General features: G+C 36.3%; 1 protein-coding gene across 5 annotated transcripts in view; it reads right to left on the reverse strand.

The window, feature by feature from the left end:
• Positions 1 to 20,908, reverse strand: part of ABCB7 (ATP binding cassette subfamily B member 7) — a 164,885-nt gene that overhangs the window by 39,905 nt on the left and 104,072 nt on the right. For all 5 annotated transcript variants that reach the window (XM_025466221.3, XM_025466223.3, XM_025466222.3 and 2 more), the window contains 8 exons: positions 6,478 to 6,610; positions 5,328 to 5,596; positions 4,614 to 4,702; positions 4,434 to 4,521; positions 3,278 to 3,452; positions 2,168 to 2,325; positions 1,447 to 1,610; positions 1,161 to 1,290 (listed from right to left, as the gene is read on the reverse strand). In XM_025466221.3, coding sequence (XP_025322006.1) covers positions 1,161 to 1,290; positions 1,447 to 1,610; positions 2,168 to 2,325; positions 3,278 to 3,452; positions 4,434 to 4,521; positions 4,614 to 4,702; positions 5,328 to 5,596; positions 6,478 to 6,610 — 1,206 coding nt within the window. The remainder of the gene's footprint in view (positions 1 to 1,160; positions 1,291 to 1,446; positions 1,611 to 2,167; positions 2,326 to 3,277; positions 3,453 to 4,433; positions 4,522 to 4,613; positions 4,703 to 5,327; positions 5,597 to 6,477; positions 6,611 to 20,908) is intronic.

The following is a 20,908-nucleotide window of genomic DNA, read 5'->3' on the forward strand; positions in this document are numbered from 1 at the left end:
GCATACAAACATGGAAGCAGAGAGCCATACTGCTTCAGTGTCAAAAACTTTCAAAATTACAGTAATAGTTTTCATTTACTGAGCAATTGTGATGGACATTGTGCTTGGTGCTTTATATTATCTCTAATCTATATAGGATAATAATTTTATCATATAAGAAAAATGGCTAGTATCCTTATTATTTTTTTTTAATCCTTATTTTAAAGACAAGGAAACTGAGGACCAAGAACACAACTTATAAGGGTTAGAGTTGGGATTAGAACCCATATCTGGGATCCCTGGGTGGCGCAGCGGTTTGGCGCCTGCCTTTGGCCCAGGGCGCGATTCTGGAGACCCGGGATCGAATCCCGCATCGGGCTCCCGGTGCATGGAGCCTGCTTCTCCCTCTGCCTGTGTCTCTGCCTCTCTCTCTCTCTCTGTAACTATCATAAATAAATAAAAATTAAAAAAAAAAGAACCCATATCTATCTGAGTTTAGTCTGGGCTCTTTCCTTTATATTATGCTTTCTAAGACTTAAAAAAAAAAATCTTTCCGTCATGCACATTTTCCATTCACATTTTTTTAGTCTTTTTGGTAACAGAATTTAGACTGTAGGGCCTAATGCTTCCTACTTAGCATATATTGACTGTTTTTTTTTTTTTGAGAGAGAGAGAGAGAGAGAGAGAGAGAGAGAGAGAGAGAATCCCTAGGTAGCTCAGCGGTTTAGCACCTGCCTTCAGCCCAGCGCATGATCCTGGAGTCCCGGGATCGAATCCCATGTTGGGCTCCCTTCATGGAGCCTGCTTCTCCCTATGCCTGTGTCTCTGCCTCTCTCTGTGTGTGTCTTTCATGAATAAATAAAATCTTTAAAAAAATAATAGCAGAAAAGAAGGAAAAAATGTAAAATAGAGAGAGAAAGGGAGAGAGAGAGAGAGAGAGAGAGAGAGAGAATGAGCACACACATGAGCAGAGTGGGGACGGGCAGATAGAGAGGGAGAGAGAGAATCCCAAGCAAGTTTTATGCCCAGCACAGAGCCCATCGCAGGGCTCCATCTCAGGATGCTTAACTGACTGAACTACCCAGGCTCCCCTATATTGACTCTGAATTCAAATTATTCTAACAAAATATCTATCAACCCAATAAACCTTCCCCCAAATAGGGTTTTTTTTTTTTAAATACCTGAGGTACCACTCCCACTGCCCTCCGAAGGCTTTCCAGGCTCACATCTTGTATATTTTGACCAGCAAGGTAAATGTTACCCTTCTGAGGCTCATAGAAGCGGAACAACAGCCTTACTATTGTGCTTTTCCTGAAATTGGAGACAAGGAAAGATTATTTAGCTCTTACTGGCATTAGGGAACATGTTTTAAACCATTATAATCATTTTATTATGGTAAAGAAAAAATATTACATTGGGAATCATCAATCAATGATGCAGAATTTTATAAATAACTGAATTACCCACCCTGACCCACTACCTCCTACAATGGCCACTTTCTTTCCTGCAGGGACTTCAAAAGATATTCCACTAAGGACTTTCTGCCCCTCAATGTATTCAAAATGCACATTATCAAAGGCCACCGAAGCTGTCTGTGGTGTGATCTGAATGGGAGATGCCATTGCTTTGTCCTAGTAGGGAAGAAGGAAAAAAGCCACTTTTATACACCATGTAGAGTACAGTCAAGCAGACAATTCTCTAATTCAGAGAGAAAAAGGAGAATAATGGGGAAAGAGGAGGTTTATAAATAGAGTTAGATCACTTCCAAGCATGCTTTTAAAGATTTGTTTTCCATTCTTCACTAAGGTCAAAAACACTTAAATGCTTTGGTTTCGAGCAATTTTGTGGGGCAGGTAGAGGGATGGTGGGCAGGGTAGTAAGGAAGCTGAGGATGTGAGGAAAGGCAATCACACATCATATATCATTATTAGCAGAAGTAAATCAAGTCCAAGTACAAATAATTCAATTTAACAAAATTTAGCTTTTAGGAATAATATTTACTAACACTGTAATGTTTCTAAACATGAAAGTAAAAGCTGTAACAACTTCTTAATACACATGATAGCTCTAATTCTTGCACAAGGGAAACCAGTTTGCTGAAATGGTGATGTAAATATTCCCTGACAATGATCCTATTAATGGGATGATGCTCACATGCTTTTAAAAAGGTACTAAATAGATTACTTACTTTAATTCGAGTGTCTACCTTGAGTAGAGTAAACAAGGTGTTCATATCTATGAGTGCTTGTCTAGTTTCTCTATACACAGTTCCCAGAAAGTTAAGGGGTAATGAAAGTTGAAAAAGCAGTCCATTCACCATTACTAGATCTCCAACGGTAAGGGTACCTTAATATGTAGTTGGCAGAAGGGAAAAAAGGTATTTTAGATGTTATATACTTTCCCAGCTTAAGACAGAGGAGTTTATAGTCTATTAGTCTGGAATATGCTACAAAATGCAAATAACCAGCAACTCTTAAGGCCTACTCAAATTTCAAGGCATTTTAATTCATGATTTAGGAATATAGGGAACTTGATATAAGTGGAATGGGAACTGTTCACCCATATACTATATATATATATAGGATCATACTATACTACATACATATATACTATATACATATACATAATGGTCTAAGTGAAGATAGAAATGGATGGCTAAAAATCTTTCACTTCTTCATAAGACACTGGCAAATTTCTTTGTAATGTGAAATAGAAACTTTTTTAAAGTATATATTAAAAAAATGGAGAAAATGGATATCATGAATGGGAATGATAAACCACGTATTAAGGTCACAGTAAATGAATAAATCCTGAGTGGGTAGGTTACAGAAAAGAGGCAGAGACATTATTTACTTTTGAAATGTTCTGCAAATGAATCTTCCTAGATTAAAATGTAAATAGTAATTATAAAAAAAGTATGTTTGCATTTTGGTCCTTTGGACTAAACACTAAATTAATTACATTGCTTTCCAGGTCTACAAGTGAAATTAGAAATATTAGATGCTAAAAAAAAGAAGTTACTCCTGAAAGAGTCAGTATGTAGCCCCACAAAATGTATAAATAGTAGTCCTAATTAATTAGTTAACTAGTGCTAAACTTGTAGTATCAAACAAAAATAAGTTAAACATCATACAATTAAGAAAACACATTCTCGTACAAAAAGAAAAGTTAGAGGATCTTAAAGCATCTTACTGAATATATTTTGTAACTAAGACTAATATATACATTCCTTTCATTAATCTTTATTTATAAAGATTAAGTGAAACATCTATAAACGTGAAAATTGCAGATCCATTACCTGCTACAATGCCCTGACTGGCGAGCACCATAATAGCCGTTAAACCAACACTGAAAATAGCACTTTGACCAAAGTTCAACATAGCCAGAGTAGAGGTACTTTTCAATGAAGCAGTCTCATATGTCTTCAGAAATCTATCATATCTTTGTGCTTCATAGTTTTCATTATTAAAATACTACAAAATATATAAAAATTACATACAAGTACAATTAGAATTTATTCTCTTAAGTGATTAGTATCTTTTTCATCTGATTTTATGTTATGCATACAACTCTATACTGTATACTCCATTTAAAAAACTGACTTTCAATACATTGGACTATGGTACTCCTATACTTTTCCATAATGAACTGTATTTCGAAAAGTCCATAAAATTCATCTCATTTTGATGAATGCCTGGTTAATTAATTAATTTATTTATATTTTTTTTGCCTGGTTAATTTAAATCCAGATCTAAAAAAGCTGTTAAGGGGGATGCCTGACTGGCTTAGTTGGTGAACAGACGACTCTTGATTTCAAGGTTTTAAATTCAAGCCTCTACACTGGATGTAGAGATTACTTAAAAAAAAAATCTTAAAAAAACAAAAGCTGTTAAAGGCACTTCTTTCACAAAGCCTTTCCCTGATCCCCCGAGACTGAACTGACAGATCTCACTGTCCCGACTACATTATGCCTTCTTGTATAGTCACCTGCATACTTAAATTCTCCCAGTTTATGGAGTTAATTCTGGGAGGGCAAGGATTAAATATTAATAGTTTTTTATCACCCTTCCCCATCACAAGACTTAGTGTAGTGCTTTGGATACAAAAGGCATTCAGTAATACTTGTTAAATGAAAAATGAACACATAAATGAGCACTATGCTAGGTACACTGAGGGACAGAGTCAAGAACTTACATGTCAGTTTGTTTAGCTTAGTGTTTATTCTAAATCAAGGTGCTAATTCAGAAGGTAAAAGTCTGATGCTGCCATACAAAAATGGAGGTAGAAAGGACAATTTCCAAATAAAGAAAAATAATAAAGCACAATTAATCTATCACACCTAAAGGTCCTATCCTAATCTGAAGCTCTAACTTAACAGCACTTATTCAATTAAATGGCAGAACAAATCTTTGTGTGATGTGAAAGGCAGAGGAAAGCATAATTAAACATATTACCTTCACAGTTTCATAATTCAGCAGTGAGTCTATGGCAGCGTTACCTGCATCATTATCCGCTTTGTTCATTTCTATTCTAAATCTAGTTCTGTAAGACAAAGATTCGCATAGACATGAAATTTTTGCTATGAAAGCATAACTAATTTCTGAACCTTGACTGGCTCCTGGGAAATACTTTACCTCCACCGTGTAACAGCAACTGTGAATGCTGTGTATGCACCAAGTGTCCCAAGGGTTACCAAAGCAAACTGGGCACCACATCTATAATACTGGAGAAGGCAAAATGCAGAAATGATAAAGTCATTGTTCTTGCGAAACAGTTTACAATATACAACAGCAAGTATCAGTCAAAAGATTTTAATAAAAATATGTTGATGGGAAGTTGTATAAATAAATAAATAATTATGTGAGTAATCAAATACCTTAGAAAAGCTACATTAGGTAGCAAGGGAAGAAAGCCAAACTACATTTGCCACATTGATACTACTGTTTAATGTGACAAAAATAATGCAATAAGCCTTAAGAGAGATAAAGAGTATATATACACTTTTAATTACAAAGTATGAAATTGTAATAAATGGTAAATAAAAATCTAGATAATCTGAGCATACCAGTCCAAAGTCATATACAAATATCTCTACTAACAAAAAAATTACAAGCACTAGTTAAATGACTGATCTATACATAGAACCAACCAACTCTTTACAATAACAAGATTTTGGACAGTCTCTTGAAGTTTATGGCAAAATAATTAAGTGAACTGAATAACCCTTCTGATACCACAGAATTTTGCTTTCAAACCATGAGCATTCAATAGCACAAGAGCTTCAAGTACTAAATAACTACTCATGAGAATGTAAGATAAAAGCCTGTTATGAAAAATGTATTACTTACCAAAATACCACTGACAAGAGTCACCTCAAACATGATGGGAAGAAGATTAAATACTAAAGCACTCAGGACAAAACTGATACCCCTTGTCCCTCTGTCAATAGCCTTTGATAAAGCTCCTGTCTGTCTACTCAGGTGGAAAGCCAGATCCAGGTTGTGAAGATGGAGAAAGACATTTCTGGCTATTCTTCGGATTGAATTTTGTGCTACCTTGCCAAATACTGCATTTCGAACTTCATTAAAAAAGGCAGCTCCAGCTCTTGATACACCATCTAGCAATACATTCGAAAGAAAAAAAAATGGGTTGTAAAAACATTAGAATCATAGGAGGGTAAAATGATAAGTATATAGTAAGAAAGTGTATATACATTAAATGAATACATCACAAAAAACTTACATTAAAATAAACCTAGAAAGAATCTAGCCTAATGAGTACCAATCTTTCCACCACTATGGATCCTTTTCAGTGTTATTTTCCTCTATAAATTCCAGATGTTGAAAGATTTTTTTCCAACTAAATATTTTTAGTAAATAGTAGCCCATATGGCCTTACTGTGGACAAATGTACCATATGTCTGTAGTTTTTTTTTTTAAATCTCCTTTAACTCCCCAAAATAACAAATGATAAAAATCAAGATCCTGAAAAATCAAGGGCCTTGACTAAAGAATACTCCCATTCAAGTCTCCTGAGTCTCAATAAAGTGTCCTTTCTAATGCATGAGGGAACAAAGCAACATGTGCTGTTCTTTATAAATGGTATATTTGTGTCATGGCTATTGAATATAATTTAATAAGGCATTAATGTACATATATCATTATTTAGCTATTTATTAAATAATTAACAACAACAGCAAGAAAAAACTAGAATTACTGAAAAGGTTATCTTATAAAGAGACTATTAAAAGTTATATTATTATGAATTTAATGTCTTATTTCATATTAGTTTTTCTAGAACTTGAAAAATGAGGCTATTACAGAATTTTTAAAAAGTAGATCATAAAAATCTTTAAATATTACATATCAAAACTCTCACATAAAATGATAGACACTGAAAATGCTACGTTGTGTTTGTGATGAAAAGGTCATCTCAAATATGATGAAACCTTCTTGAAGAAAGTCAACACCTGTAGACAGATAAAAGAATCACACATACAGCCAATCAGAACTGCCGTTGCCATGGTTGCAACTGTATTTGGTGCATCACTTAGGTTCAGCATGTTTCCTGACATCTGGTTGAGGCTGTCTACAGCATATTTAAACATGAAGGGAACCACAATATTCATGGCCTAAAAATATAAAAGCAGTAATTATCCATCATATACAAAATATTTTCTAAAAGTACAAATATTTACCTTAAATTAGTATTTATGGTAATGTTTAGATATTAATCATTTACTAGTACTGAAATGATTTTCCCAGTTTATAAAGATAAAATCTTCGGCTTTGGAGAGCTGTCATTTCAGGATTCCTACCTCACACTGACTGCCATGTTAATATTCATTTACAAGCTACACGCATTAGTCAAATGCTCATGCCTCCATGAAATAATCCCCGATTATCCACTCAAAATGCTCTCTCCATTATCTGAAATCCTACAGAGCTTATGGCACCTTAAGGCAAACTGCCTTATTGTTATTTATGTATATATATATTTTTTCTTTCTTACTAGATCTTTAATGGTCTATATCATATTCCTTTTTTTGTCCTACTCTTGTTGAGTGCTACTATGCTTTGTATATAGTTGGTATTCAATCAAATATATAAAATTATTTGTCCACCAAAATAATGGTAAAACTAAAATTATTTAGCAAAAAAGTATCTCAAAAGTGGATTAATTCCAAGTATCTGTGGCTGAGTCACCAATGGGAAAAAAACAACAACGTAACACTGGTAGATCTATTTGTCCCACAAAAATCTTCCTTTGGTCAGAGAAGTGGTGAAGAAATGAGTAAAACAGGTGAAGGGGATTAAGAGGTACAAACTTCCAGTTATAAAATAAAAAAAGTTGTGGAGATGAAACGTACAGCATAAGAAATATAGTCAATAACATTGTAGTAATGTTATATGGTGACTACATTTATTGTGGTAAGCACTGAGTAATGTGCAGAATTGTTGGATCACTTTGTTATATGCCTGTAACTAATACTGACATTATATGTCAACTATAATTCAATAACATAAATTTAAAAAGATTCCTGGGATCCCTGGGTGGCACAGCGGTTTGGCGCGGGCCTTTGGCCCAGGGCGCGATCCTGGAGACCCGGGATCAAATCCCACGTCGGGCTCCCGGTGCATGGAGCCTGCTTCTCCCTCTGCCTATGTCTCTGCCTCTCTCTCTCTCTCTCTCTCTCTCTCTCTCTGTGACTATCATAAATAAATAAAAATTTAAAAAATAAAAATAAAAAAAATAAAAATAAAAAGATTCCTTTGCTCCAACACTAAACAAAACCCTCTAAATACCAAACTAAGCTTTCAAAAACCAACCTATTTCTCCGTGAGAATATACCAAAAAGTATGAAAATTATGGGTATACTGCTTTCATGTATTCAAGGCAAATATTCATTCACTCATATGTCATATTTTCTGCAAGGTTACAGTATCAAAAACACCAACTATCATTTAAGAACAGAAAACTGATTAGACTGCCAAAGCTTTGAAGAAATTAATTTCAGGGACGCCAAATGGCTCAGCGGTTGAGCATCTGCCTTCGGCTCAGGGCTTGATCCTGGGGTCGGGAATTGAGTCCTGAATCCGGCTCCTTGCAGGGAGCCTGCTTCTCTCTCTTCCTATGTCTCTGCCTCTCTCTGTGTGTCTCTCACGAATAAATAACCAAAATCTTTAAAAAAAAAGATTTAATTTCATATACATTAATAACATATGAAAGCAATTTTTAAAAAGATATTTATATTTATTTCCGAGAGAGAGAGAGAGCACACAAGCAAGAGCAGCGTGTGTGTGTGTGTGGGGGGGGGGGGGGGGTTGGGAGGGGAAAGCAGAGCATGGACTCCCAAAGCGAGGCTTGATCCTGGGATCCTGAGATCATGACCTGAGCCGAAGGCAGCGGCTTAACCAACTTAGCAACCCAGGCGCCCTGAAAGCAATTCTATAAGGCTTAACAAAAACAATGAAATTCCAGCTCTTATTAAAGTCTCATTATTATATCATTCATCCTTGTTAAACATAAAAAATATTGTCAACAAGCCTAAGTTCAGCTGAAAACTGATAGGAGCTAGGTAAATCTTCCGAATCAAGATTTCAAAGTAAAGTATACAAGTGTCCTAACAACTAAGCAGGTTCAACAATATCATTAAAATACACAGCAGATGTTGGAATACTTCTAAGAATATAACAGTATGGGATAAACTGCTCAAAATTTTTTCTAACTTTTAAAATATAATCTAAAAGAAAAGCAGGTTTCAAGTATGATAAATTTCACAATTCTGATTTTCATATAATCATATAACCTCAAGCTCTTGTTTCTCCTTGAAATGCCCTGCCTGCCTGATTTACCTTTCTATTTCTCCATTTTCTAAAACCCACTCTGAATACCATTCCTATTATGAAAACTGAAGCCCATTTGGCACTTTCCATTTTCCAACTCCTCTTTTTTTTATAGTTTATATCTTATTATTTGTCTTTTTACTATATATTTATTTGCTTTCTAGGTGTAATGTGCATGGATATACTGGCTTCTCAACCTCAGTTCACAAACCTTTCATGGCAAAACAAACATTTCGTGAACAGCTACCGGACTCATGTATGGTGCTAGGTACCTTTTGCAAAGGAGAGAGCTGAATGAAATAACAATTCTATTAAATGGATAACCCTATAATTGAGTAAACTCAGGTTCCATGAGGTTTAATGACTTGTCTGGTAAGCAGCAGAGCTAGGATTAAAATCTAAGACTGATTTGAAATTCATAATTTTTTCTAGTACACCATAGCCATATTAGCAGCTCATAAAGCAAGGGGCCATATTATTATTCTTCATTTGCACCCTAAAATAGATGCCTTCAAACCTGCTGTTGAAAGCAGATATAAAGTATGGCACAAGTAATTTAAATAAATTTGAGCAGATTCCTGGGTTTCTGTAAAATAAGACCACATCCTCACTTGCCTTCTTTTTTTTCCCCTCACTTGTCTTCTAATACAATTTCCTGAGTGAGAGAAAAAGTGATAGGTACAGCTAGCATGCAATTCTTTTAACTTACAGCCTATTATATCTTTGCCACAGCCAGAGTGAGTAGTGACTGAAACTAAATTATCACCAAGAAAAGTTGTGTAATTTTACTTTCTTGAAAATGTGTTTATGTTTGGTCAAATTTGGGAGCATAGTTGTAAATGTGTAAAGAATGTGAATATTATCTGTCTTGTATTTTTACTGACAGAAAAAAAGGCAGTTAGCACAGTGCTAAGAACATATACTACCACTAATAATAATTGGTGATTACTTCCAGTTTCCCCAAATAAATAATTTTTAAAGGAAAGAAATAAAAAAACATAAATGAAATAGAAAGGAGTATATTATGCATAGATGTTTTTATTAGTACATGTGTGTTGGCTGCACTGGCCTTGTGGTATTTTGAGCGTGGGGGGTGGCAAATATTGGTTTTCCATAATATTCTGCTTTCATGATAACTACACTTAAACCACCTCAGAGGAATATGAATTTTTTAAAAACGTTTTCTTTTGAAATAATTGTAGATCCAGAAATTGCAAAAGTAGTACAAAGAGACTTATAACCTTTCACTCAGTATCTCCTAATGATGACATCTTACATAGCTATAGTTCAATATCAAGACCAAAAATGTATATTGGCACATTACTATTAACTAGATTACAGAACCCATTCAGTTTTTTACCATTTTTAAATGTATATTCATGTATGTATGGTTTATATATGTTGCCTACATGGTCCTAATGCTATCTTACCCCATCTTCAGATCCATGTAACCATCACCACAATCGAGATACAGAACTATTCCATCACAACAAAAGAAATCTCTTGTGCTACTTCTTTATATTCACTCCCATCCCACCTGGCCCCACAATATCAATCTCTGTCCTGTGGCAACCACTAATCTCTATAGTTCAGTCATTTTGAGAATATTATATATATAGAATCATATAGTTTGTAATCTTTTGAGATTGACCCTTTTTATTCCACTCTGCACGATGCCCCTGAGGTTCATCAAGGATGATGAATGTATCAATAGCTCATTTTTTAAAAGATTTATTATTATTTATTTATTTATTTATTTATTTATTTATTTATGAGAAAGAGAGGGAAAGCATGCACATGTGTGGAGGGGAGGGACAGAGGAAGAGGGAGAGAGAGTCTTAAGCAGACTCTGCACTGAGTATGGAGCCCAACATGGGGCTCAATCTCACGACCCTGATATCATAACCTGAGCTGAAACCAAGAGTCTAATGCTTAACACCAACTGCACTACCCAGGTACCCCTCATTAGCTTATTTTTATAGTTAAGTACTATTCCATAGATGTACCAAGTTTATTCAACCATTCATCCCTGAAGGACATTTTGGTTGTTTGTAGTTTTGGAATACAAATAAAAAGATGCTGTGGAAATTTTCATACAAGTGTTCATAAGTTTTCAATTCTCTGGGATAAATGCCCAAGAGTAATTGGTAAATCATATGGTGAGTCTATACTGAACTTTTTTAGGAAACTGCCATACTCTTTCTGAGTGGCTGTACCATTTTACATTCCCACCACCGGTAAAGTACGAGTGATCCAATTCCTCCACATCCTCACCAACATTTTATATCATCACTATTTTTTATTTTGAAACTTTTTTTTAAGTAAGCTCCACGCTGGCGCCCAATGTGGGGCCTAAATGCATGACCCTGAGACCAAGAGTCAGACATTCAACCAACTGAACCACCTAGGCACCCCTTTATTTTGAAACTATTTTAATAAGCATATAGTATTATCTTATGGTTTTGTGTTTCCCTAACAGAAATGATGTTGAACATCTTTTTGTAGTCTGATTTTCCACCCTTATATTCTCTTTGATAAAATATCTGTTTACATCTTTTGTAAATTTTATAACTGGACTGTTTTGGGATGGTTTTTGTTTTTGTTTTTTTGCTATTAAGAGTTCTAGATATTTTTTCTAGATATAGAGGCCTTTGTTGGGTATGTAGTTTGCAAACATTTTCTCCTAGTGTGTAGCTTTGCTTTTCATCCTGCTGAAGAGCCTAAACTCCTACCCCACCCTAGTAGCCATCAGGAGTCCTTTCCTTTCAGAGTCAATGGAGGCCAACATGAGAACCTGGACTTTCAATCCCACCTGAAGTAATGAGGCAGCAACCCATCCCTATTGGAGCAGTATCACAGGAGGCCTGCTAAGTAATAGACTTTTTAAAAAGCCAGTCTCATAGAATATCCAAAATATCCAGGTTTCAATAAAGTAAAAAAAAATCACTCATTATACCAAGGACTACTAAGATATCAACTGGAAATAAAAGAATACAATCAATAGACACAAATGTTAGAACTACCTGATGAGGATTTCAGAATAGCCATCATGAAAGTGCTTCAAGGAGCATTTATGAACATGCTTCAAACAACAAAAAATAGAATGTCTCAGCAGAAAAATACAGGACATAAAGAAGAACCAAATGAAAAATCTGGAAACAAAAAATATAATGACTAATTAAAAAAAATCTGAATGTATGGGTTTCATGGCAGAATAGAGAGAACAAAGGAAAGAATCAGTCAACTTGAAAACAGAACAAGAAAATTTATTGCATATGAACAAGAGAGAGAAAACACTGAAAAGGGAGGGAGAGGGTACAAGACTCTAGGGTCTATGGGACTATAAAAAAGATCTATCACTCCTCTTTATAGTCTCAGAAGATTAGGAGAGAAAGTGTGAGGCTGAAAAAAGTATTCAAAGAAATAATGACTAAAAATTCCCCAAATATGGCAAAAGACATAAACTCACAGATTCAAGAGGCTGAGCAACCCCCTGAATAGGGAAAACCAAAGAAACTCACACCAAGACACATTATCATTAAAATTCCAAAAGCTAAAGACAAATTTAAAACCTTTAAGAGCAGCTAGAAAGAAAGACTACATACAATATATGTAAGGGGAAAAACAATTTGAAGAAACCAGATTTCCAAGGAGGCCAGCAGGAAGTGGCATATTTTTCAAGCGATAAAAGAACTGTCAACTTAGAATCCGGTAATCAGCAAAATTAGCCTTCAAGAATGAAAGGAGTATCAAGATGTTCTCAGGAAAAATAAATCACTAGCAGACCTCCTCTAAAAGAACTGCTAAAGGACTCTTCATACACATGGGAAATGGAAGCAGAAGGAAACTTGGAACATCGGGAATGAAGGAAAAGCAACAGAAATAGTAAATATCTGTGCAAATATAGTAGCCTATTCTCTTAAGTTCTTTAAAATATGTTTGACGGACAAAAGCAAAAGTTAAATAATTGACTAATGGGGTTTTCAATGTATACAGATGTAATACATAAGATAATCGGTAAACATAAAGGGAGAGAGTAAAGGGACTTAAAAGGTAGTAAGGTTTTTATATTCCACTTTACATGGTAAAATATTCATTTTAAGTAAGCTATGAAAAGTTTAGTATCAATATTCTAATTCCTAGAGCAACTACAAAAAAATTGTATGAATAAATACACTGAAAGGCACAATAGATAAAATGGGATAGAAAAACATGTTTAAGTAACACAAAAGATGGCAGCAAAGGTGTAAGAGAGTAACAAAAGAAAGGAAACTGGCATAACAAATAATAGTAGACCAAACTCCAAATATATCAATAATTATCAATAAAATTATCAATAAATTATAATGACCAACATAAATAATTATTAATGTATCAATATACTGGCAATGAATAACTGGAAACCAATATTTTTAAAAATTACAATACCCCTCCCCCCTCAAATAAATTCTTAAGTATAAACCTAATGCAGGATTTCTCAACCTTCAGCACTATAGACATTCTGGGTTAGATCATTCTTTCTTAAGGGAAGAGATAATCTGTGCTCTTTAGGATGTTTACCAGTATCCCTAAAGTCTACCTACTACATGCACCCTCATCCCAAACTGTGACCATCAAAAAAGTCTCCAGATAGTGCCAAATGTCCCCTAAAAGGCAAAATCACCCCTGACTGGAAACCAGTAGTCTAATTGTACATGTTCAGTATCTGTATGCTGAAAGCTATGAATGCAGATGAAATAAATCAAAGAAGATCTATGTAAATGGAGAAATATTCTATGTGCACTGACTGGAACACTCAGTATAGTAGGGATGTCAATTTTCCCTCATTGGTCTAGGGATTTAATAAAAATCCATTTAAAAATCCTGTATGGGGGCAGCCTAGGTGGCTCAGTGGTTTAGTACCACCTTCAGCCCAGGGCCTGATCCTGGAGACCTGGGATCAAGTCCCATGTCAGGCTCCCTACATGGAGCCTGCTTCTCCCTCTGCCTGTGTCTCTGCCTGCGCCTCTCATGAATAAATAAATAAAACCTTTTAAAAAACAAAAAATAAAAATCCCGTATGGTTTCTTTGTAGCTATAGACAAGATTATTTTAAAATTATATGGGCAGAGGAAGAAACTAGAATAGCCAAAAAAATTTTTTAAAGGAAAAACACTGGAAGAATCACACCACCTATCTTTATGTCTTACTTTAAAGCTACAATGATAAAATCAATGTGGTACTGATGAATGGAGAGACACGTATGTATAGATCAATGGATAAGCGCACACACACACACACACACACACACACACACACACACACTATGGTAGGGAGAATAATGGCTCCCTAAAATCTCCATGTACTAATGTAATTATCTCCAGAACCTATGAAGATGATATCTTACATAGCAACACAAACTTTGCATGTGATTAAAGAATATGAGCTGGGGAGAGTATCCTGAATTACCTGGGGGGTCCAAGTATAGTAAAAAAGGGTCCTTATAAGAAGGAGGCAGGGGCAGGTCAAAGTCAAGAGAAAAGATAGGACTACACAGACCAAAAGAGTCAGAGTCAGAGATTGAAGATGCTGCTGGCTTTAAGATGGAGGAAGGGGCCATAAGTCAAGGAATGCAGATAGAAAAGGCAAGGAAATAGATTCTCCCCAACGAGCCTCTAGAGGGAATATAGGCTTGACAAATGCTTTTATTCTGACCCAGGAAACCTAATTTGGGACTTCCAACCTTATAAAATAATACATATGTGTTGTTTTAGGCCCTCAAGTGTCAAGTTTTTATAGCAGCAATAGGATACAAAGGAAATTCAACTGGCAGAGGATAGCCTCCATGTAGGAACAATTGGACAAAACAATGAACTTTCAACTAAACTGGATACAAGAATTAACTCAAAATGGAACATAAACATAAATGTAAAAGGTAAACATATAACTTTTAGGAGAAAACTCAGATGAAAGTTGTAATGACCTTGAGTTGAACAATTCTTAGACACAAGAACTAAACACAATCTATAAATGAAAAAAAATGATAAACTGGAACCTATCAAAATTTAAAACTCTTGTTCTATATAAAACACTATTAAGGACATTGTTTTAAAAGCTACAGATGGGAGAAAATATTTGCAAATTATACCTGAGGAAAGTCTCATATCCAGAATTTATAAATAACTCACTAAAGAATAAAAATAGTCTAAATACAAACAGACAAAACACTTGAACAGACACTTTACCAAAGCAGATATATGGCTGGCAAGTAAGCACATGCATATTCAACACCATCAGCCATTAGGAAAATATATATTGAAACCACAAGACACCACTAAATGCCTGACAATATCATTTGTGGGGAAAGAAGTGAAGCAACTGGAACTCTCATACGCTGCTGGCAGGAAGTTAAAAATAGCCATTCTGGAAAATAGTTTGGTAGTTTCTTATAGAGTTAAACATACAGCAACCATGACCCAAAAATTCCACTCCTAGATTTTTGTCCCAGAGAAATGAAAACCCAGGTTCACACAAAAGACCATATCTAAATGTTTATAGTCCCTCTAGTTATAATTGCCAAAAGGTGGAAAGAAAGTAAATGTTCACCAGTGGATATATAAACAAAGTATAGTACACCCATACCATGAACTACACCTCAGCAATAAAAAGAAAAATGAACTATTGATATACTCAATGATTTGGATGAAAGACAAAGGCATATGATTGTATTTATATGGTATACTCAAAATGACAAAACTATAATGATACAGGACAAATCAACAGTATCCAGTACTTAGGAGTCTGAAGAGGATATATTCACAAAGGGGTTACACAAAGATTTTTGGGGTGGTAGCACTTTTCTATATCCTCTGACTGTGGCAGTAGTTACATGAATATATCCATGTGTTAAAAACCATAAAGGAGTGCACTTTACTGCAGTGTATATTAAAGGTAAAATTTAAAAAATAAAGCCAGTGTCTTTTGACCTGGCTCCCTAGAGGCTTGTGAGTTCTAAAAATAAGGCTAGATGCTAATTTATTTCAATCAAAATTGACTCAATATGGAGTTTAATCCCTCTGTTGTTTTCTAAAAATTGAGAAACTGTTTTTACTGAATTATAATCATGTGACAAAAGTTATGCTCAATCTCTAATTGCAATGTGCCCATTTATTTACCATTAATTTAAGTTCAGGAGAAATAAAAGGACCCTTTGCAACGACGTGGACAGAACTAGAGGATATTATGCTAAGTGAAATAAGTTTATCAGAGAAACACAATTCTCATATGATTTGACTCATATGTAGAATTTAAGAAACAAAACAATTATAGAAGAAGAAAAAATAAAATAAGACAAAATCAGAGAGGGAGACAAACCATAAGAGACTCTTAATCATAGGAAACAGGGTCTCTGGAGGGGAGCAGGCTGGGGGGACAGGGTAACTGGGTGAAGAACATTAAGGATGGCATATGGTGTAACGAGCTCTGAGTGTTATATAAAACTGATGAATTGGGAGATTTGCAAAGATGGTGGAAAACTAGGGGTTCTCAACTCACCTGGTCCCACCAACTTACCTAGATAACTTTCAAATCATCCTGAACACCTATGCGTTCGACCTCAGATTTAAAGAGAGAACTGCCGGAATGTTATAGAGACAAGGGTTTTTGCTTCTAGCAAGGTAGGAAGGTGGAAAAAAATAAAATAAAAAAGAATCAAGTGGGGGAGGGGCACCAAGAGGAGTCAGGCTATAAAGCCAGGCAAAGCAGGAACTTTAAAAATTCACACCGGATTCTTCCCAGGCGGATAAGTGCTTAGCAGGGAACTCGGGCAGAATCACAGTAGGGACAGTGAAGCCTCCAGCTTCCCAGAATCACTAATAGAGGAAGTGCGCAGAGGTGGGGGAGTGCACCATAGACTGTGAGCCAGTCTCAAAGGGCTGGAGCCTAGTGCACCCGGCGAGCCATCTGGGAGAAGCCTGTCAGTCAGACAGGCAGCTCTGGACTGAAGTGTTTGTGCCCTGCTGCATTCGGGAGCTGGATGCCCCAGGAGTGCAATTCCAGCAGCACAGGGCCCCGGATCCCAGGGCGCTGAGCAGACATAGCCCAAGATCCTGCACTCCCCCGGGACAGGTGGGAGCAGGTTGGGCACAGGAAACTGAGAACTCTCCAGCTGCTGGGCGCCCCACAAGCTATGCTGATCAGCGCACCTGTGCCAGCCCCAGGAGGATCTAGGCCAGTGTGGACTGGGAGACTGCATTAGTTACTAGTGGGAAGCTGACTCCAGAGCTAGAAATCTGGCCACCTCAATTGTTGTTTTCCCCCCTTGTTTCACCAAGAGAGAGGCGGGTGCCAGGGAACAGAGGCCTGACAGGAAAAACAGCTCCCATGGAGCCCTGCACCCAGCAGAGGGGTCATCTCTGCCCAGGCACTGACACCTGAGAAACAGCACAAAAGACCCCTCCCCAAGAAGGCCAGCTGGAAGGATAGGGTAAAAGCAAGTTCTTGACCAAGTAGCACTGGAAAGCTCCAGGGAAAGTGGAGGGATTTATAGTATATAGAATTAGAGGAAAAAATTATTGGAAAAAAAATTTCCAATATTTTTTCCCACCTTTACTATAATATTTTACCATCTTTTAATTTTTAAGTTTCCTCCTTTTTGACTTTCATATTTCTACAATTATAGGTCTTACATATGGTTTCCACTTCTAGACTCCCTTCAACATAATTTAATTTTGATAGATATACGAGATATGTTTTTTTTGTTTTGTGTTTTTAATTTTTTCTGCCTCATTTTGATCACAATGTTGGAAGTTAATACCTTTTAAAATATAACCAGCATGCACCCGGAACCACGTGGTATACCCTGTTGGTTGATTCTGTGAGATGATATTCTCTCTTCATTCCCATTCTCCCCCCTTCTTTTATCTTCTACATGTTTTGGTGGTCAGTGTTGGGACTTTCTATAAATATTGCTGGTTTATATACATTTGGGACTGAGCATCTTCTAACATACAGAATTTAATACACTCAGAACCGAGAGGATCACCCTCTAAGACCCCTGAGATAGACAACATTCTCCCTCCACTACAAATTCTTCACCACCACCAACTCCCAGTTCCCCCTTTTGTTTCCTTCTTTTTTCCTCTTTACTTTTGCTTTTTTCTCTTTTTCTTTTTTTTTCATTTACTTTGGGATTCTTTGCCTTTTATTTTTTTACTACTTTGTTCTAAAATTTGTTTTTCAGGGGTGCCTGGGTACGTTTGGCCCAGGGCGTGATCTCGGGTCCTTGGATTGGGTCCCACATCAGGCTCCCTGTGTGGAGCCTGCTTCTCCCTCTGCCTCTCTCTCTCTCTCTGTGTCTCTCATGACTAAATAAATAAATAAAATCTTGAGAAAAAAATTTTGCTTTTCACATTAGTGGTCCTTTTGTTTTATTTTGTTCCCATCTTTTTTTTCCATTTCCTGGTCTCTGGCATTGTCAGAATGACCTAGGGTGAAATTTACTTAAGTCATGGTTGGTATTCTGGACTCAGCCCGCTCATACAGACACTCTGCACCGACCAAAATGACCAGAAGGAAGAACTCACCACAAAAGAAAGAATCAGAAACAGTACTCTCTGACAAAAGGTACGGAATATGGATTACAATTTGATGTCAGAAAGCCAATTCAGAAGTACATTTATAAAGGTACTGGTGGCTCGGGAAAAAGCATAAAGGATTCTAGAGACTTCATGACTGCAGAATTTAGATCTAATGAGGCCGAAATTAAAAATCAATTAAATGAGATGCAATCCAAACTGGAGGTCCTAACTCCTAGAGTTAATGAGGTGGAAGAAAGATTGACACAGAAGACAAGTTGATGGTAAGGGAGGAAGCTGAAGAAAAAAGAGAAAAACAACTAAGAGACCACGAGGAAACAATTAAAAAGATTCATGGAAACTAATGAAAAACAAGATACAACCATTCAAAATCTTTGGAACATAGCAAAAGCAGTCCTAAGAGGGAAATACATTGCAATAAAGCATCTCTCAAAAAATTATAGAAAACTCAAATAAACAAGCTAACCTCGCACCTACAGGAATTGGAGAAAGAACAGCAATAAAACCTAGAACAAGCAGAAGGGAGATAATACAGATTCAAGCAGAACTCAAGGAAATGGAAACCAGAAGAACTGTGGAACAGATAACAAAACCAGGAGTTGGTTCTTTGAAAGAATTAATAAGATAAACCATTAGCCAAACTTATTAAAAAGAAAAAAGACTCAAAATAATAAAATCATGAATTAAAGAGGAGAGGTCACAACCAAAACCAAGGAAATACAAACGATTTAAAAAACGTCTTATGAGGAGCTATACACCAATGAATTAGGCAATTTAGAAGAAAAAGATGCATTTCTGGAAAACCCACAAACTACCAAAACTGGAACAGAAAGAAATAGTAAACCTGAATATGCCAATAACCAGGGAGGAAATTGAAGCAGTCATCAAAAACCTCCCAAGACACAAAAGTCCAGGGCCAGATGGCTTCTCAGGGGAATTCTATCAAACATTTAAAGAGGAAATACTACCTATTTTTATAAAGCTGTTCCAAAAGATAGAAAGGGACAGAATACTTCCCAACTTGTTTTATTTTTTTTAATTATTTATTTATTCATGAGAGACAGAGACAGAGAGACAGACAGAGAGAGAGAGACAGGCAGAGACACAGGCAGAGGGAAAAGCAGGCTCCATGCAGGGAGCCCGACAGGGGACTCGATCCCAGCTCTCCAGGATCACGCCCGGGCTGAAGGCGGAGCTAAACCGCTGAGCCACAGAGGCTGTCCCCCAACTTGTTTTTTGAGGCGAGCATCACCTTAATTCCAAAACCACACAAAGACCTCACCAAAAAGGAGAATTATAGACCAATATCCCTGATGAACACAGATGCAAAAAAATCTCAACAAGACACTAGCCAATAGGAACCAACAATACATTAAGAAGATTATCACCAGGACCAAGTGGGATTTATCCCCAGGATGCAAGGGTGGTTCAACACTCGTAAAACAATCAGCAAGATAGATCACATCAACAAGATAAAAAAGAACCATATGATCCTCTCAATAGATGCAAAGAAAGCATTTGACAAAATACAGCATCCATTCCTGATCAAAACTCTTCAGAGTGTAGGGATAGAGGGAACATTCGTCAACATCTTAAAAGCCATATATGAAAAGGCAATAACACATATCATTCTCAATGGGGAAAAACTGAGAACCTTTCTCCTAAGATCTGGAACACAAGAGGGATGTCCACTCTCACCACTGCTATTCAACATAGTACTAGAAGTCCTAGCCTCAGCAATCAGGCAACAAAAAGAAATAAAAAGCATTCAAATTGCCAAAGAAGAAGTCAAACACGCCCTCTTCCCAGATGACATAATGCTGTACATAGAAAATCCAAAGATCTCCACCCCAAGATTGCTAGAACTCATACAGCAATTCATCAACATGGCAAGATACAAAACCAATGCCCAGAAATCAGTCCCATTCCTATACACTAACAATAACATTGAAGAAAGAGAAATTAAGGAGTCAATCCCATTTACAATGGCACCCAAAAGCATAAGATACCTAGGAATAAACCTAACCAAAGAGGTAAAGTGTCTATATCCTAAAAACTATATAACACTTCTGAAAGAAATTGAGGAAGACACAAAGAGTTGGAAAAATATTCCATGCTCATGGATTGGCAGAATTAATATTGTGAAAATGTCTATGCTACCCAGGGCAACTTACATGTTCAATACAATCCCTCTCAAAATAACATAGACTTTCTTCAGGGAGTTGGAACAAATCATCTTAAGATTTGTGTGGAATCAGAAAAGACCCCAAATAGCCAGGGGACTATTGAAAAAGAAAACCAATGCCCGGGGGCATCACAAGGCCAGATTTCAACTTGTACTACAAACTGTGGTCATCAAGACAGTGTGGTACTGGCATAAAAACAGACACATAGATCAATGGAACAGAATAAAAAACCCAGAAATGGGCCCTCAACTCTATGGTCAACTAATATTCGAAAAAGCAGGAAAGACTATCCATTGGAAAAAGGACAGCCTCTTCAAAAAAC

This window comes from Canis lupus, chromosome X (assembly GCF_003254725.2).
Source record: "Canis lupus dingo isolate Sandy chromosome X, ASM325472v2, whole genome shotgun sequence".
NCBI lineage: Eukaryota > Metazoa > Chordata > Mammalia > Carnivora > Canidae > Canis > Canis lupus.